Source organism: Pan troglodytes, chromosome 2, assembly GCF_028858775.2.
Source record: "Pan troglodytes isolate AG18354 chromosome 2, NHGRI_mPanTro3-v2.0_pri, whole genome shotgun sequence".
Taxonomy (NCBI): domain Eukaryota; kingdom Metazoa; phylum Chordata; class Mammalia; order Primates; family Hominidae; genus Pan; species Pan troglodytes.
Window position 1 is genome coordinate 126,529,628 of NC_086015.1, and position 22,509 is coordinate 126,552,136.

Below are 22,509 nucleotides of genomic sequence, written 5' to 3' on the forward strand. Positions count from 1 at the left end.
TTTTTTTTTAATTTATTTATTTTATTGATCATTCTTGGGTGTTTCTCACAGAGGGGGATTTGGCAGGGTCATAGGACAATAGTGGAGGGAGGGTCAGCAGATAAACAAGTGAACAAAGGTCTCTGGTTTTCCTATGCAGAGGACCCTGCGGCCTTCCGTAGTGTTTGTGTCCCTGGGTACTTGAGATTAGGGAGTGGTGATGACTCTTAACGAGCATGCTGCCTTCAAGCATCTGTTTAACAAAGCACAACTTGCACCACCCTTAATCCATTTAACCCTGAGTGGACACAGCACATGTTTCAGAGAGCACAGAGTTGGGGCTTATCACCGATCAACAGGATCACAAGGCAGAAGAATTTTTCCTAGTACAGAACAAAATGAAAAGTCTCCCGTGTCTACCTCCCTCTACACAGACATGGCAACCATCTGATCTCTCAATCCCTTCCCCGCCTTTCCCCCGCTTCTATTCCACAAAACCGCCATTGTCATCATGGCCCATTCCCAATGAGCTGCCGGGTACACCTCCCAGACGGGGCGGTGGCCGGGCAGAGGGGCTCCTCACTTCCCAGTAGGGGCGGCCGGGCAGAGGCGCCCCTCATCTCCCGGACCGGGCAGCTGGCTGGGCGGGGGGCTGACCCCCCCACCTCCCTCCCAGACGGGGCGGCTGGCCAGGCAGAGGGGCTCCTCACTTCCCAGTAGGGGCGGCCGGGCAGAGGCGCCCCTCACCTCCCGGATGGGGCGGCTGGCCGGGCGGGGGGCTGACCCCCCCACCTCCCTCCTGGTCGGGGCGGTTGGCCTGGCGGGGGGCTGACGCCCCCACCTCCCTCCCGGACGGGGCGGCTGGCCGGGCAGAGGGGCTCCTCACTTCCCAGTAGGGGCGGTCGGGCAGAGGCGCCCCTCACCTCCCGGACGGGGCGGCCGGCCGGGTGGGGGGCTGACCCCCCCACCTCCCTCCCGGACAGGGCGGCAGGCCAGGCGGGGGGCTGACCCCCCCACCTCCCTCCCGGATGTGGCGGCTGGCCGGGTGGGGGGCTGACCCCCCCCCACCTCCTTCCCGGACGGGGCGGCTGGCTGGGCAGAGGGGCTCCTCACTTCCCAGTAGGGGCAGCCAGGCAGAGGCGCCCCTCACCTCCCAGACGGGGCGGCTGGCCGGGCAGGGGGCTGACCCCCCCACCTCCCTCCTGGACGGGGCGGCTGGCCGGGCGGGGGGGCTGACCCCCCCCACCTCCCTCCTGGACGGGGCGGCTGGCCGGGCGGGGGGCTGACCCCCCCACCTCCCTCCCGGACGGGGCGGCTGGCCTGGTGGGGGCTGACCCCCACCTCCCTCCTGGATGGGGTGGCTGCCGGGCAGAGACGCTCCTCACTTCCCAGACGGGGTGGCTGCCGGGCGGAGGGGCTCCTCACTTCTCATATGGGGTGGTTGCTAGGCGGAGGGTCTCCTCACTTCTCAGACGGGGCGGCTGGGCAGAGACGCTCCTCACCTCCCAGACGGGGTCGCGGCCTGGTAGAGGCGCTCCTCACTTCCCAGACGGGGCGGCGGGGCAGAGGCGCTCCCCACATCTCAGACGATGGGCGGCTGGGCAGAGACGCTCCTCACTTCCTAGATGGGATGGTGGCCGGGAAGAGGCGCTCCTCACTTCCTAGATGGCATGGCGGCCGGGCAGAGACGCTCCTCACTTTCCAGACTGGGTAGCCAGGCAGAGGGGCTCCTCACATCCCAGACGATGGGCAGCCAGGCAGAGATGCTCCTCACTTCCCAGATGGGGTGGCGGCCGGGCAGAGACTGCAATCTCGGCACTTTGGGAGGCCAAGGCAGGCGGCATGCTTCGCCGGGTGGTCAGAGCTATTCGCCCATAGTCCGTAGCCCAGAGCCGGGGCTGCTCGGCTCTCCGTCCCGGGGGGCCGGGGCCGGGCTGGAGGCGTGCGAGCCTCTCATCGCCGCCTCCCAGCGCAGCCACCCGAGCCGCCGCCGCCGCCTCCCTCCATGGCTGCGGCGCCGCCACCCGACAGCTCGTCTGGCTCCAGCCCGGTCTCCGTGTCCCTTTTTTTTGTATTTTTAGTAGAGATGGGGTTTCACCATGTTGGACAAGCTGGTCTCAAACTCCTGACCTTACGTGATCGGTCAAGAATAATTTCTTTGAGGGGGAAATAGATGATGAGGAAAGTGTGATTTTGACATTGGTGCCAGTTAAAGATGATCCAAATATAGAATAAGTGTTTCTTCAACTTCTGATGTCAAACCGGAGAAGCCTAAGAAACACAATAAAGTTCATCTACCTCAAACAAACAATTCACAGCTCCACAAAAGCTAGATGCAAAATACCAGTCTTTCCCTTGCCAATCATTTTGCCTCCCTTAATAAGTTGTGTCAGGAGACTTTGTGGAACTGGTGTCAACAACGAGTTTTGAGTCCTAATGGCAAGAAAATAGAAGTTTATCTCTCCTTTATACTATTTTATGAAGAAATGATAATGAGATACTCTTCTGTATCTTGTGGAAATTTTCATTGTATAAAGAGGTTTTTTTTTTTCTCTCTAATATAAGAAAAGGGCCAAATTAATGTTCCTGCCTGGAAGAAAAAAAAATGTAATGCTCCTGCCCGAACTTTATCTTTTACTGTATAAAAACATTGAAAGAAGTCGATAATGTAGATATTTAAGAAGAACCAAAAAGGCATAGGAAAGCATGGGTTGTTACATGTCTCCATTAGTTTTCTTTTCAGAGACATTCTATGCATGAGGTATCTCTGTTTTTCCTCTGGGTGGCTGTTTTTCTAGCATAGCATGCAAGACTGATTAGTCTTAATTTTTCACGTTGGGATTTAGCACACTCTAGTGGACAGTAGCTTTTCAGTTTTCACAGTTTTTTAAAAAGTCATATCAAATTACTTTATTGGACAATTCAGTGATATACTTACTAGCAGTAAAGTTTGTCAGTATTTGAATCAAGTAATGACCCTAGTGAGCTGGAGTAACTTTGTCAGCCACTGGGGTGTTGTACATTTGTACATGATTTTTTTAGCAGTAGGAGGAGAGGCTTTTATCATTATGTCAGAACTTTTCCCCAGTGGTTTTCCTCTTTTGAGTGGAATGAAATTGATGGGGGTGGCCAAAATGTAGAGGAACACTTGTACCTCTACCTCACACTCTTTAGGTCTTAGAATGTGCTTTATGTTTTCATTTTAGGACTCTTGAGAATTTCTGTATACCAGTGTGTGACAATTTTGACTGTGTGTAAATATTGTTACATTCTATCTTGATGGATTGTTTCTGGAAATGGGCTCCCACCGGAAACAAAAATAATCTTTTATTTTGCTTTTGCAGAGTGATGGCGATGATTTTAATTACATCATTGCATTTTTCCTTGGAACAGCAGCCTGCCTTTACCAGGTAGGTTTTCTTCCATTTTAAAGAAACACTTATCCTTATTGTTTACTTCGGGTATCAATTCTAACAATTGTGCATTTTAAATAAATTATTAAAACTCTGAGTTCTTTGCTCCTCTTTTAATTTGAGCCTCTTTTAACTTTGTGACCTGTATCTCCATTTTGAGTAGACATACATCCCAGTGAACCTGATGTTAACCTTCTTCCTGTGCTGAGGCTTCAGTGGTGGTATGTCATCTGCCTATGGTAGTAAAGACTACTTCTAGGCTGGGTGTGGTGGCTCATGCCTGTAATCCCAGCACTTTGGGAGGCCGAGGTGGGCAGATCACTTGAGGTCAGGAGTTCAAGGCCAGCTGGCCAACACGGCGAAACCTTGTCTCTACTAAAAATACAAAAATTAGCCGGGCGTGGTGATGTGTGCCTGTAGTCCCAGCTACTTGGGAGGCTGAGACAGGACAATTGCTTGAACCCAGGAGGCAGAGGTTGCAGTGAGCCAAGATCGCGCCACTGCACTCCGGCCTGGGCGACAGAGTGAGACTACATCTTAAAAAAACAAAAAAAAACTACTAGATTTTCTGGTGGTTGATTATTCAGCTTCCAGGTTTTGCTTATTCTCTAGGCTGAGGATTTTGTATTGGAGGGAAGTTTTTGATTAGAGAACGGCACAGTAAAAACAGGATTTTAGGATTCAATTTAGCAGTAATGAATAGAATGGACTGTAAGAGCAGAGAGACTGGAAGCAAGGAAATTGGTTTGGAATTATTACTACAGGTAGAAAGTAATGAAAGCCAACATATGGTAATGGCAGTGAGGATAGAAAAAAATAGACATTGAGAAGGAAGACTCACTGGGACTTGAAGACTGTGAAACTTAAGGAGGGAAGAGATTTTGCACCTGGGTGACATGGAGACTGGGTCACATTTCCAAGGCCAGAGGAGGCACACATTTGTAGGAAAGAAAGTTACCAGTTACCCAAATGCAAGAATGTCTTTGTTAAAACATGTTACAGCAAGCAAGGCTTTTTGACCTAACTTTTTTATAAGTGACACATTTTTCTAGCTTGAATTAGAAAAAATGTTAAGAGTCAGAACTGCAAATATAAGACTACCTAAAGTTCAGTGGACATCTTTAGGGACGTATTTTGAATATATGTATTTGACTTTTATGTAAAGACATTAGACATTTTAGTTCCAGTGCCCTCATTTTTTAAAATCACTTGATTTTCTTTTTTTTTTTTTTTTTTTTTTTTGACGGAGTCTCGCTCTGTCGCCCAGGCTGGAATGCAGTTGTGCGATCTCGGCTCACTGCAAGCTCCGCCTCCCAGGTTCACGGCATTCTCCTGCCTCAGCCTCCCGAGTAGCTGGGAATACAGGCGCCTGCCACCACGCCCGGCTAATTTTTTGTATTTTTAGTAGAGATGACGTTTCACCATGTTAGCCAGGATGGTCTCGATCTCCTGACCTTGTGATCCGCCCACCTCGGCCTCCCAAAGTGCTGGGATTACAGGCGTGAGCCACCTTGCCTGACCAAAAAAATTGCTTGATTTTCTTAACCATTTATATTCAGAAATTTTCCGTCAAATCTGACAGATTTAATCGTGATGAATGACACTTCATGCAGGAAATGTGAAAACATATTTGTTAATGTCACATAGTGCTTTAATTTTATGAAATATTCTTGTATATATTTTCTATTTTAATTTCTATCCTGTCACAAAAGGGATAATATCTCATTTTTTAAAGTGAGAAAACTGAGACAGTTTCAGTACTGTCCTGAGATCACATAATCAGAAAGTGGTAGAGTCAGGACTTAACTCTGGGTCTCTGATTTTGAGTATTGTGTTCTGTCTACTATATCATGCTGTCTGTAGGCAAAATTCCTAATTTATGTAATTTTTATAATGTGATAAAGTTATAATTTTATAACTATACACATGATCTCATTTGATTTTTATCTAAAACTGTGAGGTATTTAATATAATTTTATGAATAATCATTCTTGTAAAATACAAGTTTTGGTTGCTTTGTCTTAAGTAATTGTAAATGCTTAGTAATAATGGCAGAATGTATTGAGCTCTTATTTTGTGTTAAGCCTTTTATAGTCATTGTACCATTAAATCCTCACAAAAAGGAGGATATACCATTATATCGTCCTCACTGAGGTATAGACAATTCTTATAGCTTGTTAGTGACTTAAACCCAGATCTTTGTGACTTCAGAGCAGGTGACTACCAGGCTATAGATAGGCATACCTCTGTTACATTTCCCAGAACAGCCTCAAGTAGTTCTGAGAGTTGCTTCATGGTAGAGTGGTGTCACTCAGGTGTTCTTTTACTTGAGAGAAGTAAACACATTCATGCTTTAAAAAAGAAAAGCAGAAAACTAATTTCCTTCACATTGAAAGGCATGAAACTGCCTGCTTTCTAAATATGATGAGCAGGGTGATAATAATGCTGTTTTTTTTCCCCACAGTAAAACTTAAGTAATTATGTTTTACCATATAACATGCTCTGTCTCCAGTTGTCAGGATATTTTTAAATCCTCCTTAGATCAGATCTGAAAAGCCATTACCACATGGTTTGTCACCTTTTTCTTCAGGATGCAGGTGCTTATGGAAGCCCAGAGCTCAGCCAGATAGGATTAATCTTGATATGGAACATTTCAAATAGGAAAGCAAAGGATCAGTGAAGAAACTAGAGACTTCCTGTTCCCTCAATGTTTTACTTTGAAAACTTGAAACTTACAGAAAAGTTGAAAAACCAGTATACTTAGAGTCATCAATTGTTAACATCTTGCAACACCTTCTTTATCTCACTCTCTCTTTATATGTATGTGCATATAGCGTGTATAAACACACCATCCCTGACTTGGAACTTTTTTTACTTTATAATGATGCAAAAGTGATATGCACTCAGTAGAAACTATGTTTCTGGTACTCACATGACCATTCTGGTTTTCAGCACACTATTTAATAAATTACATGAGAGAATGAATATATTTGAATAAAATAGGCTTTGTATTAGATGATTTTGCCCAGCTGTAGGCCAAAGTTCTGAGCATGTTTAAGGTAGGCTAGGCTAAGCTATGATGTTTGGTAAGTTAATTGTATTAAATACATTTTTAACTTAGGATATTTTCAACTTATAATGAGTATATCAGGATGTGACCCTATCGTAAGCCAAGGAGCTTCTGTAGTTGTTTTTAAAGTAAGTTTTAGACATATGTGTATGGGTAAAGTTTTTCTAATTAAACTTTTTATTTTGGGATAATTGTAGATTTACGTGGAGTTGCAAGAGAGATCTTACGTACCCTTTACCTGGTTTCCCCCAATGTTACCATCTTGCAAAACTATATAGAACAATATCACAACCAGAGTATTGATACTGATATAGTCAAGATACAGAACATTCCTGTCACCACAGGGATCCCTCATGTTGCCTTTTTATAGCCATATCCACTTCCTTAATCTAACCCCTCCTTAATCTCTGGCAATTACTAACGCATTCTCCATTTCTATAATTTTCTCATTTTAAGGACATTATATAAATGGAATTATATAGTATATAACTGGCATAGTTCAGAATGCTATAAGAAAATACCATAGATTGGGTGGCTTAAACAACAGACATTTCTTTCTCACAGTTCTGGAATCTGCAAGTCCAAGATCCAGATGCTGGCACATCATGTTCTTGCTGAGGGCCCTTTTCCTGGCTTGCAGAAGGCTGCCTTCTCAGTATATCCTCACACAGAGAAAGTGCTGAGATCTCTTCCTCCTCCTACATGGTCATTGATTCCATTATGGGGGCTCCGCCCTCATGACTTTATCTAAACCTAATTACCTCCCAAAGGCCCCAGCTCCTAATAACCATCACATTAGGGATTAAGGGCTTCAACATTTGAAGTAACCTTTTGTGATAGGCATTTTTTTGTTGTTTTTTTGGGACGGAGTCTTGCTCTGTCACCCAGGCTGGAGTGCAGTGGCGCGATCTTGGCTCACTGCAACCTCCACTTCCCAGTTCAAGCAATTCTCCTGCCTCAGCCTCCTGAGTAGCTGGGATTACAGGTGCGCCACCATGCCTGGCTAATTTTTGTATTTTTAGTAGAGACGGGGTTTCACCATGTTGGTCAGGCAACTTCTGACCTCGTGATCCGCCCACCTCAGCCTCCCAAAGTGCTGGGATTACAGGCATAAGCCAGATAGGCATTTTTTTAGTCATCATAATTCTCTGGAGATTCAGCCAAGTTGTTGCATAATCAATTATTTGTTGCTTTTTATTGCTGAGTAGTATTCTATGATATGTATTCAATGTACTATTAAATGATTTGTTCCTTTTTTTTTTTTTTTAAAGACAAGGTATTGCTCTGTCACCCAGGCTGGAGTGCAGTGATGCCATCACAGCCTCACCGCAGCTTTGAACTGGGCTCAAACCTCCTGAGTAGCTAGGACTATAGGTGTGTGCTGCCACACCCAGCTAATTTTCTGATTTATTTTTGTAGAGATGGGGTCTTGCTATGTTTGTTGCCCAGGCTGGTCTTGGACTCCTGGCCTTAAGCAATCCTCCCATCTCAGCCCCCACAAAGCTCTAGGGTTACAGGTGTGAGCCACAACATCCAGCTTCATTTACTTATTGAAGGATATCTGAGTTGTTTTAAAATGTTGGCTGTTATAAAGCTGCTATAAACAATTACGTGCAGGTTTTTGTGCGGACATAAGTCTTCAGTTCTTTGGGATAAATGCCTAGGAGTACAATTGCCAGATCATGTGGTAGTTTTATTAAGAAACTGAAAAACTTTTCCAGAGTAGCTGTACCATTTTACATTCCCTCCAGCAATGTGTGAGTGATCTAGTTTCTCTGCATCCTCACCAGCATTTGATATTGTCACTATTTTTTATTTTAGCCACTCTTTTAAGTGTGTGGTGATAGCTTATTGTGGTTTTAACTTGCATTGTTTAACATCATTAGCTAATGATGCTAAACATTGTTTCATGTATTTGTCATGTGTATATTCAGTGAAATGTCTACATCTTTTGATTTTTTTTTTTTTTTTTTTTTTTTTTTGTGACGAGTCTGGCTCTGTCACCCAGGCTGAAGTGCAGTGTCATGATCTCGGCTCACTGCAACCTCCATCTCCTGGGTTTAAGCGATTCTTCCGCCTTAGCCACCCGAGTAGCTAGGATTACAGGTACCCACCATCATGCCTAGCTAATTTTGTTTGTTTGTTTGTTTGTTTTTGTATTTTTTTGTAGAGATGGGGTTTCACCATGTTGACCAGGCTGGTCATGAACTCCTGATCTCAGGTGATCCACTCACCTCAGCCTCCCAAAGCTCTGGGATTATAAGCGTGAGCCACCGAGCCCGGCCTTGCTTATTTTCTAATTGGATTCTTTGTTTTTTCACTGTTTTTCTTAAAGAGTTTTTTATACAATTGACCCTTTATATTTGTGGGTTCTGCATCCATGGATTAAACCAACCATGGATTGAAAATATTTGGAAACATAGTGCATCCATACTGAACATGTACAGACTTTTATTTCTTTTCATTCCGTAAAGAATATAGTATAACAGCATTAACATTGTATTAGGTATTATAAGTAATCTAGAGATTAAAGTATACAAGAGGATGTGCATAAGTTAAATGCAAATATTGTGCCATTTTATATCAGAGACTTGAACATCCACAAATTTTGATATCTGAGGGAGGTCCTGAAACCAATCCCCTATGGATCTTGAGGGACAACTGTATATTCTAGATACTAATCCTTTGTCAGAAAGGAAGTGTGCAGGTATCCTTTCCCAGTCTATGTTTTTTTTTTTTTTAAATGGTTTCAGATCAGTCTGTATCTTGTCTTTTCATCCTCTTAACAGGTTTTTTCCCCAGTCAGTTTTTTTTTTTTTAATGGTTTCAGATCAGTCTGTATCTTATCTTTTCATCCTCTTAACAGGGTTCTTCACAGAACAAATTTTTTAATTTTGATAAAGTTCAGTTTATCAAATTTTCCTTTTATGGGTCATGCTTGTGGTGGTCAAGTCTAAGAGCTCTTTGCCTAGCCTAAGTTTCTCTACTATGTTTTTTCTAGACCTTTTATTATAGTTTTATATTTTACGTTTGTGATCCATTTTGTGTTACTTTTTGTATGAGATGTGAGACTTAGCTTCAACCAAGTTTCCTTTGTCTATATTGCTCCAGCACCATCCATGGCAAAGGCGATTTTTTTTCCTCCATTAAATTGCTTTTGCACCTTTGTAAAAAATCAGCTGGACATACTTGTGTGAGATTATTTCTGGGTTCTGTATTTTGTTGCATTGATTTCTTTTTGTCTATCCTTCCACCAGTACCACATAGTCTCGATTACTGTAGCACTATGATAAGTCATAAATTTTCTTAGTAGTTTTATAGAACTATTCAAATTATGTTTCATGTTGAGTGAATTTATGGTAGTTTGTGTTTTTTGAGGAAATGGTCCATGTTTTCTAAGTTACCAAATTTGTGTGTTTAGAGTTGGTTGTAGTATTCTCTTACTGGCCTTTTGATGTCTGCAGGGTCTGTAGTGATATCTCCTGTTTCATTCCTGATAATGGTAATTTGCATGTTCTCTCTTTTTCTTTGTCAGTCTTACTTGTTAATTTTATTGATCTTTTCAAGAACCAGATCTTTGTTTTATTGTTTTTCCTACTGTTTTTATGGCTTCAATTTTATTGATTTCTGCTTTTATCTTTACTATTTTCTTCCATATGCCTGCTTTGCATTTATTTTGTTCTTTTTCTAGGTTCTTGAAGTAGGAGCTTACATGATTGGTTGAGAATTTTCTTTTTTATAATGTATGCTCTAACTCCTAAAGATTTCCGTCTTAGCACTTCTTTAGCTGTATTCCATAAATTTTGATATGTTTTATTTTCATTTTCTCTAATTTCAATTTTTAAAATTTCCTTAAGACTTCCTCTTTGACCTATGGATTATTTAGAATTACATCGTTTTACTTCTAAATGTTTGAAGATTTTCTTGTTATCTTTCCCTTACTGATTTCTAGTTTGATTCCATTGTGATTAGAGAACACACATTGTGTGATTTCACTTCTTTTAAATTTGTTAAGGTTTCTTTTATGGCCCCAAAATATGGTCTGTCTTGTTATATGTTCCATAGCCACTTGAACAGAATGTGTATTCTGCTGTTATTGGGTGAGTGTGTTCTGTAAATGTTTAGATCATGTTGCTTGGTATTGTCAAGTTCTATATTCTTGCTGATTTTCTGTCTAGTGTTATACCAGTTGGCTAGAGAAGAGTATTGGATTATAGATTTTTCCATTTTGTACTTCAGTTCTATTGCTTCATATATTTTGTAGCTATGTTGTTCGGTTCATACACATTTAGGATTGCTGTGTCTTCTTGTTGGGTGAGCCCATTTATCATTATATATGTTCCTCTCTGTCCCTGGTTATTTTCTTTGCTTTGAAATATTTTGATATTTATCTGGTATCAATATAGCCACTTTTGCTTTCTTTTGATTACTGTTTATGTGATAAATCCTTTTCCATCCTTTACTTTGAACTTTCCTATGTTATTTAAAGTGAGTTTCTGACAGACAGCATGGAGTTGATTCATGTTTTTTAATATCCTGCCAATCTCTGTCTTTTCATTGCTGTACTTAAGTCATTTATAGTTAATGTAATTATGGATATGTTAGGACTTTTTTTTTTCTTTTTTCTTTTTTTTTCTTTATCTTCCTGTGGGTTACTTTAACATTTTAAAAGAATTCCATTTCAGTTTATCTGTAGTATTTTTTAGTGTATCTATTTGTATAGCTTTTTAAATGATTGCTGTAGGCATCATGTAATACATACTTAACTCTTCATGGTCTTCTCGTGTCAATATTTTACTAGTTCAAGACACCTTATCTCCCTAGATGTGTTTTTGCCCTCCCCTATTTATAATTGGCTCAGATATTTCCTCCACATATATTTAGAACCACATCAGCCAGTGTTATAATGATTTTTGTTTTAACCATCAAACATAATTTAGAAAACTCAAGAGGAAAAGGAAAGCCTATTGTATTTACCCGTATTTTTGCATACCATGTCCTTTTTTCTTTCCCAATGTTTCAAGATTCCTTCTTTTTAATTGTTTTCTTTCTATTTAGAGAGCTTCCTCTAACCATTCTTTTATGGTAGATCTGCTAGCAGCAAATTATCTTAATCTTTCATCTGATAAATGTTTTTATTTTCCTTTTATTCCTAAAGGATATTTTTGTTGAATACAGAATTCTGGATTTGGCAGCATTTTTTTCTTTCAGCACTTGAGAAATGTTCTAGTTTTGTTCTGGCCTCAGTGGTTTCTGATGAGAATCCCACTGTCTTGTTACTGATGAGAAATGAATTATCTTGTTACTGTCAAGTGAAGGTGGATGTCCAGAGTCCCACGTGTTCTCCACTGATATCACAATAAGAGGGTAGAGGAGGGATTCATTGCCATCTAGTGGGAATGAAAGTCCTGGCTTCTACTTGCCTTCTCTGAAGCCATGCTGAAGGGTTAAAACATCTGCTTATAATGTTCTAGGCTCTCAACATTTGATGGTGTGGGTATGGGTGGGTCACAGGGGTTTTTTGTGTGATGTTTGGCTAGAGGATAATAGTTACTGTTTAAAAGTTTTCTGTCTTGCTAAGGTGCCTCTTTCCTGGTCTTTTACCAGAGAGAGCAAGATGTTATTGAGGGTCTTTTTTGTTGTTTGTTTTGATATGCATGCCTTGGCATTTCTAGTTGCCAGCTTCTTCAGCTCCAAGTCTGGGATATATGAAGCAAAAAAGAAAACTCAGAGAACCTACCACTGTGGCATTCTTGGATCTCAAGATTTTTATTTGTCTGCTTTTCCTCCACAGTTCAGAGTCTTCTTATGCTTGTTTTACATATAATGTCCAGTGTTTTTATTTGTACTTAGTGGGAGAAATAGGGAAAAGTGTGTCTACTCCATCTTCCCAGAAACAGAAGTCCCTGAGCAGTTGTTTTTAAAGTAAGTTACAGACATCATATTTTTTACCATAAAATACTTCATGATGTATCTTCTAAGAATACAGACATCTGTCTACATAGCCAGGACTTCATATCACATCTAAGAATTTAACATTGATACAATATTATCTAATATAGGATTCCTATTCAGATTATTTCTGTTGTCTCCAAAATGTTTTCTGTGGCTATATTTCTCCTGATCCAGGATTATGCATTTCATTTGATTGTCGTGTACCTTTTGATCTATGATACAGTCTCCCAGCCTTTTTGTTGTTGTTCTGTTTTAGTTTGGTTTTATCTTTCTTAACATTGACTTTTTTAAGAGTTCAGGCAAGTATCATAGTTCAGGCAAGTACCACAATCTGGATTAGTCTGTTACTCGTGATTATATTAAGGTTAAATATTCTGGCAACAGTGCTGTATAGTATAATATGTTGAATATCTCTCATTGCTTCAGTTAGGAAATGTGATAAGTTTGATCATTTGGTTAAGATGGTGTCTACCAGATCCCCATTGCAAAGATATCTTTTTCTTCTTTGTAATTAATAAGTAATATGTGGGGTAGAGACCTATTATTTTAAAAGCCTTGGAAAACCATGAATTAAATATATATATATATGTGTGTGCGTGTGTGTGTGTATATGTATATTTTAATTACTGGAAACGCTAGCTCATTTTTACAGTAGCATTCCAAGCAATAAATATAGATAAAAAATGGAAATATAAAATCACCATTAAGCGAACACCACAGTAATCATTGTTGCAGGCAAGAATCATTAATGGATACTAAAATTAATGAGCAAAAGTATGATGAGATAAGATATTCACATAATCTCAACTCCCTGCCCCCAAGACAATAATTGCAAAGGGAATAGATACCACCTTATTAAGTGATCTAATTTAATATGTAATAACATGTATTGTGTATCACCTCTGATATTCTTGCCAAAATTGTATAACCTCATTTCAATCTTGACGAAACATCAGACACACCCAAGTTGAGGGACATTCCTACAACATAACTGATTAATACTCTTCAAGACTGTCAAGGACATAAATTTTTTTTTTTTTTTTTGAGATGGAGTCTCGCTCTGTTGCCCAGGCTGGAGTGCAGTGGTGTGATCTTGGCTCACTGCATCCTCCGCCTCCCAGGTTCACACCATTCTCCTGCCTCAGCTTCCCGAGTAGCTGGGACTGCAGGCGCCCGCCACCACACCCGACTAATTTTTTGTATTTTTAGTAGAGACAGGGTTTCACTGTGTTAGCCAGGATGGTCTCAATCTCCTGACCTCGTGATCCGCCTGCCTGGGCCTCCCAAAGTGCTGGGATTACAGGTGTGAGCCACCATGCCTGGCCGAAAATTTTTTTTAAAAAAAGATGGAGGAGCTGTTACAGATTGGAATATACATGACAATTAATGCAATACAGAATCCCAGATTAGATTCTGGACCAGAAAAAGGACCCTAGTGGGACAATGGGCAAAATCTGAATAAAGTCTGTAGATTAGCTAAGAGTATTGAATCAATGTTCATTTCCTGGTTTGATGATTATACTATGATTACATAAGAGGATAACGGGGAACAGGGTGAAGAGTATACAGTAAACAAAGAGTATACAGTAAACTGTTTTTGCATCTTTAACTCTAAAATTGTTTAGAAAGAAAAAGCTATTTTTTTCTATTTTTTCAATCTTATATGATGAAAATCACTGATAAATACTTCCAATTCATTTTGCTTGGATAGCAGTCTTCTTTTTAAGTAAACAGTCCAAATTTGTATAAGAACTAAACATATTTAACAGAACATTTCCACATTCTTTCTGCATTATAACAGATACTGGTATGTCCTTCCCATTCTGAAGCCTGGACACAGTTTCTCAGAGAGACCTGGGCCTCTCTCTTAGACTTTGTGGTTTCTATACTTACCAGGTTGTGAATTTTAGACATCTTCTAGAAAACAGTTTATTCACTCAACACATTGAGCACTTTACTATGTCCCAGGCACTGTTCTGGGCACTGGAGATAAATGAGTAAATAACAGTAAAAAATCTCACCCCTCATGAAACAGATTCTATTGAAAGCCTATGGATGACAAATAAAATAAGCACATTTCTCAAGTATGTTTATAGTATGTTGTGGAGAAAAATAAAGCAGTAAAGGGTGAATGCCAGGATGGGCAGGAGCGGTGAGAGGGGGAGTACTTTCTTGCTATTTCATCTAAAATAGCACCCACTATCATTCTTACTCCCTATCCTTTTTTCCTCCTTTCTCTTTTTCAAGACATAACTGTTTGATATTATATATTTAAAATACATTTATAATTCTTCCCCATTAAAATTTAATATTTATATGAACAAGGGCTTTGTTTTACTTACAACTGAAGAACAGTGCCTGACTTGTAGCAGGCCCTGAGTAAATATTTGTTGAATGAATTCTCCCTCAAATGTTCAGTCAGATGCTGTACCTAGCATAGTTCCTTGTACTCAGTGGGGGACTAGTAAAATGTTGTGGATTTTGTTAATACTCAGACTCAGGTTATATAAGAGTCCATTTTGTAGAATAGCTTGTATGTGCTTTTTGTATTTTCCTGGGTGAGAATGGAACACCCGCAGACCCTGGGAATGCTTCTTAGTTGCCTGTCACCATGGGGAATTTGCTCAGCCTGTTTGCAAGGAAGTCATTCCATTGTACTTCCATTTAAAATATGATACAAAATGCTTTTCTTCTGAAAAATGAAAAACATAAGAGGAAAAGTCTATTTCCCTTTCAAACTGTGAAACTTTCATAGCTGAATGTCTTAGATATATGCTACATTATCTTATCCCTAGATAAAAAATAACCTTATCCATTCTTATATTTTACTCTCTGACCTATTACAATTTTATATTAGAAACATCTCTTTCTTTTCCTGTAACCCTAATCATCTTTCATTTTTATGTTTTGAACAGTGTTATTTACTTGTCTACTACACCGGCTGGCGGAATGTCAAATCTTTTTTGACTTTTGGCTTAATCTGTCTATGCAACATGTATCTCTATGAACTGCGCAACCTCTGGCAGCTTTTCTTTCATGTGACTGTGGGAGCATTTGTTACACTACAGATCTGGCTAAGGCAAGCCCAGGGCAAGGCTCCCGATTATGATGTCTGACACCATCCTTCAGATCTATTGCCTTGGCTTCAGGGGGATAAGGAGGGAACATATCATAACTGCCACTGTGATGAAGAAGCTGTTCCCCACAGAGGAGAAGCTCTGCTTTCTTTCTCTCCAACTTTCCTTTTTTAAAATCAGCATGATGTGCCTGTGAGCATGGAAGACCTGCTAGGAAAAGTCCTCTCAGAAGAATGTTGGCTATGAGATTATCATTCAGAGGAGGAGGGGATTTCTCTCTTCAAGGCCATAACAGTGGAAGAACAGTCATATGCCATTGGAAGTCTTGGCCAGCAGTCCTGAATCCTTCCTGAAGAGTTCAGAAAATAGATGTGGTATTGCTCTGAGGACCAGGCAGGAGGAACTCTACAACCTGAGTTTGCCTTTGTGAGGCATTAGTATAGACCAAATAAAAAGCTGCAGAAATTGGAAAGTTTATGTTTTAAATAAATGACTGTGATAAATATCAGATTATTTGCACATTTATGGTACTAAGAGTTTATAAAGTCCAAGATGGTGTGAAATTGGTTCTTTTTACTTTTATATTTTTGCTTGAATCTTAACTCTGGAAATCACCTGATGTAGAAGAAGACTGTGATGAGCTCGTCTGTGGAACATCACAAGTATCGAAAGTACAGTAATGGATGTTTCCTTTCTAATCCACATTTGTTGTTTCTTTTGAAATCACGTCTAAAAAATATGACTCAGACTATAGCCGTTGTTTCCCAAACTTCAGTCTCTTTAGTACTACTTGTATTATTTTCTTAATATTTATCTTTTAAATTTTAAAGTTTTTTTAAAAAAATGAATCCTGCTCCAAGTGGAAAACCAGTATCAGTTTGCCATAAATAAAAGGTAACCACAAAATAAGTAAGATGAACACAAAAAATGTTGTTCAGTTCTAGCTAGAAACTAATGCCTAGAAAGGCTCCGAATCTTAGGCTCTTTCTTTGTGGCAGTGAGGGAGATGTTACCAGCACCAGCATGAGGCACTGTCTCTGGAATAGTCAGAGGATAAAAGGAAACTGTAAAGGGAATGACATTCTCACTGTGATTCAGCATTATTCTATGTTGTGCATCACTTAAAGACATGTTGTGTGCCACCAGTGGCAATGGGTCCGCACTATGGAAATGCTTGACTGTACTAAGAATCAGAAGGTGGCTTTCCTAGCAACTCATTATTTTATGGCTTTGAGGAATTAAGCCCCTAGTATCTGAGAGAACTTACTTGTTTTTTGATAACGTTTTAAAGATTGTTTAAGCAGTTATGAATTAATAATATAGGAAGCACAGTTTGATTCCACTAGCAAAATCTATAACTCTCATGGTTTTGGAAGTCATCTTCATGAGTGATTTTCCTTTGTTTTTTAAAGAAAATACTTCAAACAAGGAATTCATAGGATACTGAAATTTGATATCATCCAGAAAAACAGATCCCATTACATTGTAATTGTTGTTACTAGGCATATTTATTAAGTAGAGAAATAGTCAGAGGGTAAAAAGTTAGTGAACTGTCTTGTTTGCGTGAACCAGTATTTGTGGATATGTCTAGAACTGTGAAATCTTGCTTAACTAGAACCTTAGTCTGCACCCTCCTTTTAGGAGAATGAGGTAAAAGGAAGACAATAAGCTTATGGTATCAGGGATTCATGTAAAACAGGAAACAGTAGTTGACTCCAGTTTTCTCCTCTAACAAAAGTATGCTATTCTGAGAGATACCCCAAGGCATCACAAGATCCTGAATCATCAAAACACCATTGAATTGTGTTGGGCATTTTGTAGCCAGCAAAGTGAAGTGGTTCAATTTAGAAAGGGTTTCAGGCCAGGCACGGTGACTCAGGCCTGTAATCCCAGCACTTTGGGAGGCCGAGACAGGCAGATCACTTGAGACCAGTAGTTTGAGAATCAGCCTGGCCAACGTGGTGAAACCTCATCTCTACTAAAAATACAAAATTTAGCTGGGTGTGGTTGCGCGTGCCTTTAGTCCCAGCTACTCGGGAGGCTGAGGCAGGAGAATCGCTTGAACCCAGGAGGTGGAAGTTGCAGTGAGCCAAGATCACGCCACTGTACTCCAGCCTGGCCGACAGAGCGAGACTCTGTCTCAAAAAAGAAAGGTTTTCTAAACTAATGGTTAAAACAGAGTTTTCTTGTAAAATAGGGAAGTTGGAGCATTCTGGTTAATTGAGATTTTGCTCTGTATTGACACAGCTCGCACCAGTTTGGTTCAGGAGCTACCTCCTTGTCATTGAATTGACGGGTTACAATGTTTGGTATTCGGATGCATTCAGCAAGAACACTTGAAAACTCCTCACCAACTATTTTTAAAGGCTTACTTTGTTTTTGTTTTTATTTTTTCACTGGCTATTTTGGATAAGAGGATGTTTACATCTTAATGTAAAAAAATGAAAACAGGTATAAATGTTTTATGTATAGAAATGTTTTCTTTCATTATTTGGTGCCTGTATCTCCGTGTTTATATCATTTCCCCACCTGTATCATGCTGCCAAAAAAAGAACTGTGAATTTAGAAAAAGAAATTGGTGTAAAGTCCTGGCCGGGCACGGTGGCTCATGCCTGTAATCCCAGCGCTTTGGGAGCTGAAGGTGGGTGGATCACGAGGTCAGGAGTTTGAGACCAGCCTGGTCAGCATAGTGAAACGCAGTCTCTACTAAAAATACCAAAAAAATAAGCTGGGAGTGGTGGCAGGCGCCTATAGTACCAGCTGCTTGGGAGGCTGAGGCAGGAGAATCGCTTGAATCCGGGAGGCGGAGGTTGCAGTGAGCCGAGATCACACCACTGCACTCCAGCCTGGGTGACGGAGTGAGACTCTGTCTCAAAAAAAAAAAGTCCTTAGGCTCTTTAGAAAGAATCACTTTAGGCCTCCATGGTGTATGATCTTCTGTTTCTATTGCACTTCTAAGAGCAAGCCTGAGTTTACCTCCTCATAGTTTTGTAGCATAGGAGCAGTAGTAGCTGCCCTCATTCTAAGGGGGAGGACACAGAGGTGATCAGATGGTAATGACTTACCCAGTTCACATAGCTAAACACACACAACCCTGATCTAGTGCAGGGCTCTTCGCACTAGCATGGAACTAGTGAACAGGTGACCAGTGTTATATTCAGGGAATATGACTGTTCTTGGTAAAGCCAAGGAGTTGAGGGGTTCTGAAATTGGTGAGTCCAGGCCTGCTGCTGGAGTATTTTATCCTAATAAGTGTATTTTATTTTAATTTAGATAATTCCTAAATACTGCTTTTTGATTAAGGTGTACCATGAGAGCAAAGATACCCTCTTTTATATACTAAGATAATTGCAATATTTGCTTGCTTTTTTCAGTCTGTATTTGAAATATATTTACATTAATACCTGGCCTCTTTCCCAAAAGCACTTGAAGCAGCATACCAAGAAAAGACATATACAGCCATGTTAATGAAATATGAACAGAAAGGGAAGAAAAACAAATGAAAATTGAAGGGAGGGTTTCCATACATTATTGTATGTAAAATTTGACTCTGGAACTTTCTGGAAATCAAGGGTAAGGGTAGGGAAAGAAGTTATGCACTGCCCTATCAGTAGGTGAAAAGCATACCAGTTCCTTAGGGGAGAGCCTTTCCTGATGCCTTCTAGTAAAGATGTTCTCACTGGGGGTCCTGTGAAGTGCTAAAATGAACAGAATTCTTGATTTTCACACATTTACATGTTATGATTGTGCCTTGGATCCTTACCTTGTACCAGCTTTCAAAGGCTTCCATTTCAGGATTTGGGGGGATTTGTGTAGGTGTGGTTAATAAAGGATTTTGTTTTCATAGGTAAGAATCCTAAGCTGAAAACAAGTATTAAGCTTGAAAATCATTTGAGACAAATGCCTTAAGACATGGAGAACCTTTACCCAATTCTGTAATTTATAAGATTGAAAGTGAGTGTGCTATCCCTGGATTGGCACATTTATATTGCAGTAAATGTCTCCACAGTGGAATCTAGTGTGGAGAGATGGACGGCTCCATTTCCGTTAGGCCACGTGTGGAACCCCATTAGACTCCTACTTCATCAGGGCTCCACAGAGACCAGAAGTTTGTCATAAGGGACCTAACCTCCGTGGCTTCTGAGGTCAGCTGCTCCCTAAAAGGCAATTGCTTGGCCTTCATTTCAAAAGGTTTACTAAGTGACCTAGGGTCATACTCTGAGCTGTTGGGTTTCCAAGGAACTCAACAAAGGTTGTGTGTGTGTGTACACCTTCCTTGTTACTATTTTAACAGACTTTTGGCTCACTGTAAGAGTTAGAACTTCTGTGGAGTGTGTGGTAAAAGAACACATACATTCAAGAGCAGCCACGACTCAAAACCGCATTGAACACTTAGCCTTACCACAAGTTATAGGTCACTCTTTAGGGCCACATTCTTTGTCTGTGTTCAGTGCTTTATAGTATTTTTCTGCCTTATTATCTCTAAGGAACCAAAGTCTTTCTCCCTAAAAATGCTGTGGTAAAGTAAGGTCTGATTTTAGGGTTAAATTGGCTTTAGTAATATCCTCGCTAAAAGTTAACAAAAGAAACCCAGCTCCAAGGGTTGTGACTGAGTTTGTGTAAAAGGGCTGAGTGAGCTGAGAATGTCACTCTGAGCATTACCGGTAAGGTTGGAGGTGTGTGATCATTAATGTTCTGGGGCTGCTGTTGAATGCTGGCAGATTGCGGCCTCCTGTTTAAGCATCGAGTTTTTCAAAGAGAAAAACTGGCTGCCACTCTTTCTTTCTTGAGTGGCTGAGTTTTCTAGGTTATTTAGTAGATGAAATCAAAAGAAACGTGGAAACACTGTGTGGTTGGAAGCCACGTGGCGCGTATCCTCCTGCTTGTTAACAGTGAGTGGTGTTGATGCGTGGGCATTCAGGTTTCTTCTGTGTTGGCAATGCTGATATGTAATCAGTCGTCTCAGCACAATTGGGGGTTTTAGGAAACTCAGAGATCAGCCTTAGTTCTCAGAGTTTTTGAAATCAATATCCTAGCCTTATGAATCGTTCCTTGTGTTTCCTTGGCAACAAACAGTATTTTCAGCCCAAACCCACCCACGGTTTACATTCGCCCCTTTCTCCTGCATCTCACAGCACAGCCATACAACCATCACCCAACAGAAAGCACATTCAGGCGCCATCTGACAACAGGAAGCAGGACTCAGGCATTCCACTCCCCATTTGTTCCTGGTGTCCCCTCCCCAGCTCTGCCTTGCTTGCTTACCTTCTTTGTGCCAGCACTTTTCTTTGAGGTTGGGTTGCAAAGGACCTTGCCTAAAGATGAACAAAGTATTTCATTCTTGCACTTTGAATCTCTCCAGTGCCTAGGACTAATGAGGAGAATGCTTATTAGCTCATTTTGTGGGCCAGTGCTGGGTTCTCCGTAGTTCATCCTTATGGCAGCATGAGGTGGAGCGGGCACGATCTCATTTGCATTTGAGGAAACCAAGACTCAGGTCAGGAACTTGTCTTCGTATGGTATGACACTTGGTGGTGGATGTGAAGTTCAAATTTGGAGTTGGGTTTAAGTCGCTTGAAAGTTGGTGCTCATTTTTCTATGCCACAGTGCATCTCAGAAAGACACTTCTTAGGGAATGTGTGTGTGACTGACGACAGCTGGGTTCTTACTGTTTTAGCAGCAGTGTGAACAGATGAAGCAGACATGAAGGGGGAAATGGCAATGTATACTGTGTGACAGGCACTATGCTAAGCATCTCATCTTTACCGAAAGCATTTATGAAGGTTTTCTCTTTTAAAAATGAGCCACCTGGGCCATGAAGAAGTTAAGTGACTTGACCACAAATACAACCTAACCCATGTGGTAGCATCAGGATTTCAGTCCAGATCTGACTCAGAACTCATGCTCTTAACCACCATGTGATTTTAAGCTGGATAACATGGAAATACGTTTAAATATATAAGGAATATATGTAAAGGTAATATACATTACTTTTAAATAAGACATCAGGTCAGTGCTAACTCCTACAGTATAGATGTCCCAGGTTGAATAAAATAGTTTCCGAAAATCTCTACATTTATAACAATGACATAGGACAGACAGATGGCTGCAAGATGTATGGTGAGGCTTATGTATACCTTAGCTATTAGGGCAAGAAGTATACATTTTAGTACTTGTACTAAAACTAACATATAAATCTTGATGTGGAAAATAAAAGCATTATTGGTGATTTGGGTGTTACAAACATTTGCTTTTCCTAGCAAAATGCCAGAATAGGTTGATTCTTTGACTTGATGTCATTTAATGGGAATTCTGTTAGGTGATTAGGGAATTTGTGATCCCTCTGAAAACATTAACCAAAAAATAGAAGGGAACTTTTCACAGTGTAAAATAGTGTTTAAGAGTTTGGAGCCAGAATCATCCCTGGCTCTCTCTTCTACTAGCATGGTGACCTCAGCAAATTACTTAATCCTTCTGCCTCAGTTTCCTCAGATGTAAAGTGGGGATAATAATCGTACCTTTGGCAAAGCAGTGTTGTGATGATTGAGTGCGTAAATGTAAAGCACTTAGAGACTGGCACATCAAGTGCTAGGAGAGCGTTTGCCACCACGTTGTGGTCTTCCTTGTTGCAGTTAAAGGTGCTAAGAGTCTTTTAAATTGCAAATGCCCCTGAATGTCGTAAATCATTGCACAAAACTTTTCAGAAGCCACCACTTAAGTAAGAATCCCATTGAAATATCTAGCAGGCAGGCACTTGTGGGCAGACTTCTGGTCAGGGCACTGGAGGTGCATCCAAAGAGAGAAGAGGGTGTTGAAGGACTCACATTTGCCAAATGCCTGCTGTATGCCAGGTGCTTTGCCCACCTTAAAGTCCTCCTGAGGGAAGGAAGCAGGATGAAGCCCTGTGTCACACACCTGGGAGTGGTAGACTGTGCTAGCCAGTACCTGCAGAGTCTCCCAGGCACTGGGGTGCTGGTGAGTGAGGGAGGTGCCTCTAAGAACCTTGCCCTATCCA

At 40.8% G+C, this 22,509-nt stretch overlaps 1 protein-coding gene across 5 annotated transcripts in view; it reads left to right on the plus strand.

Annotated features, from left to right (window-relative positions):
* Positions 1–17,969, plus strand: part of SEC22A (SEC22 homolog A, vesicle trafficking protein) — a 73,327-nt gene extending 55,358 nt beyond the window's left edge. For 4 of the 5 annotated variants that reach the window (XM_063807047.1, XM_063807049.1, XM_009446306.5 and 1 more), the window contains 2 exons: positions 3,324–3,389; positions 15,333–16,002. In XM_063807047.1, coding sequence (XP_063663117.1) covers positions 3,324–3,389; positions 15,333–15,533 — 267 coding nt within the window. In that variant the 3' untranslated portion in view covers positions 15,534–16,002. Of the gene's footprint in view, positions 1–3,323; positions 3,390–15,332 lie in introns of all 5 variants that reach the window. The other variant, XM_516699.8, reaches the window with a different exon arrangement.
* Positions 17,970–22,509: the final 4,540 nt, after the last annotated feature.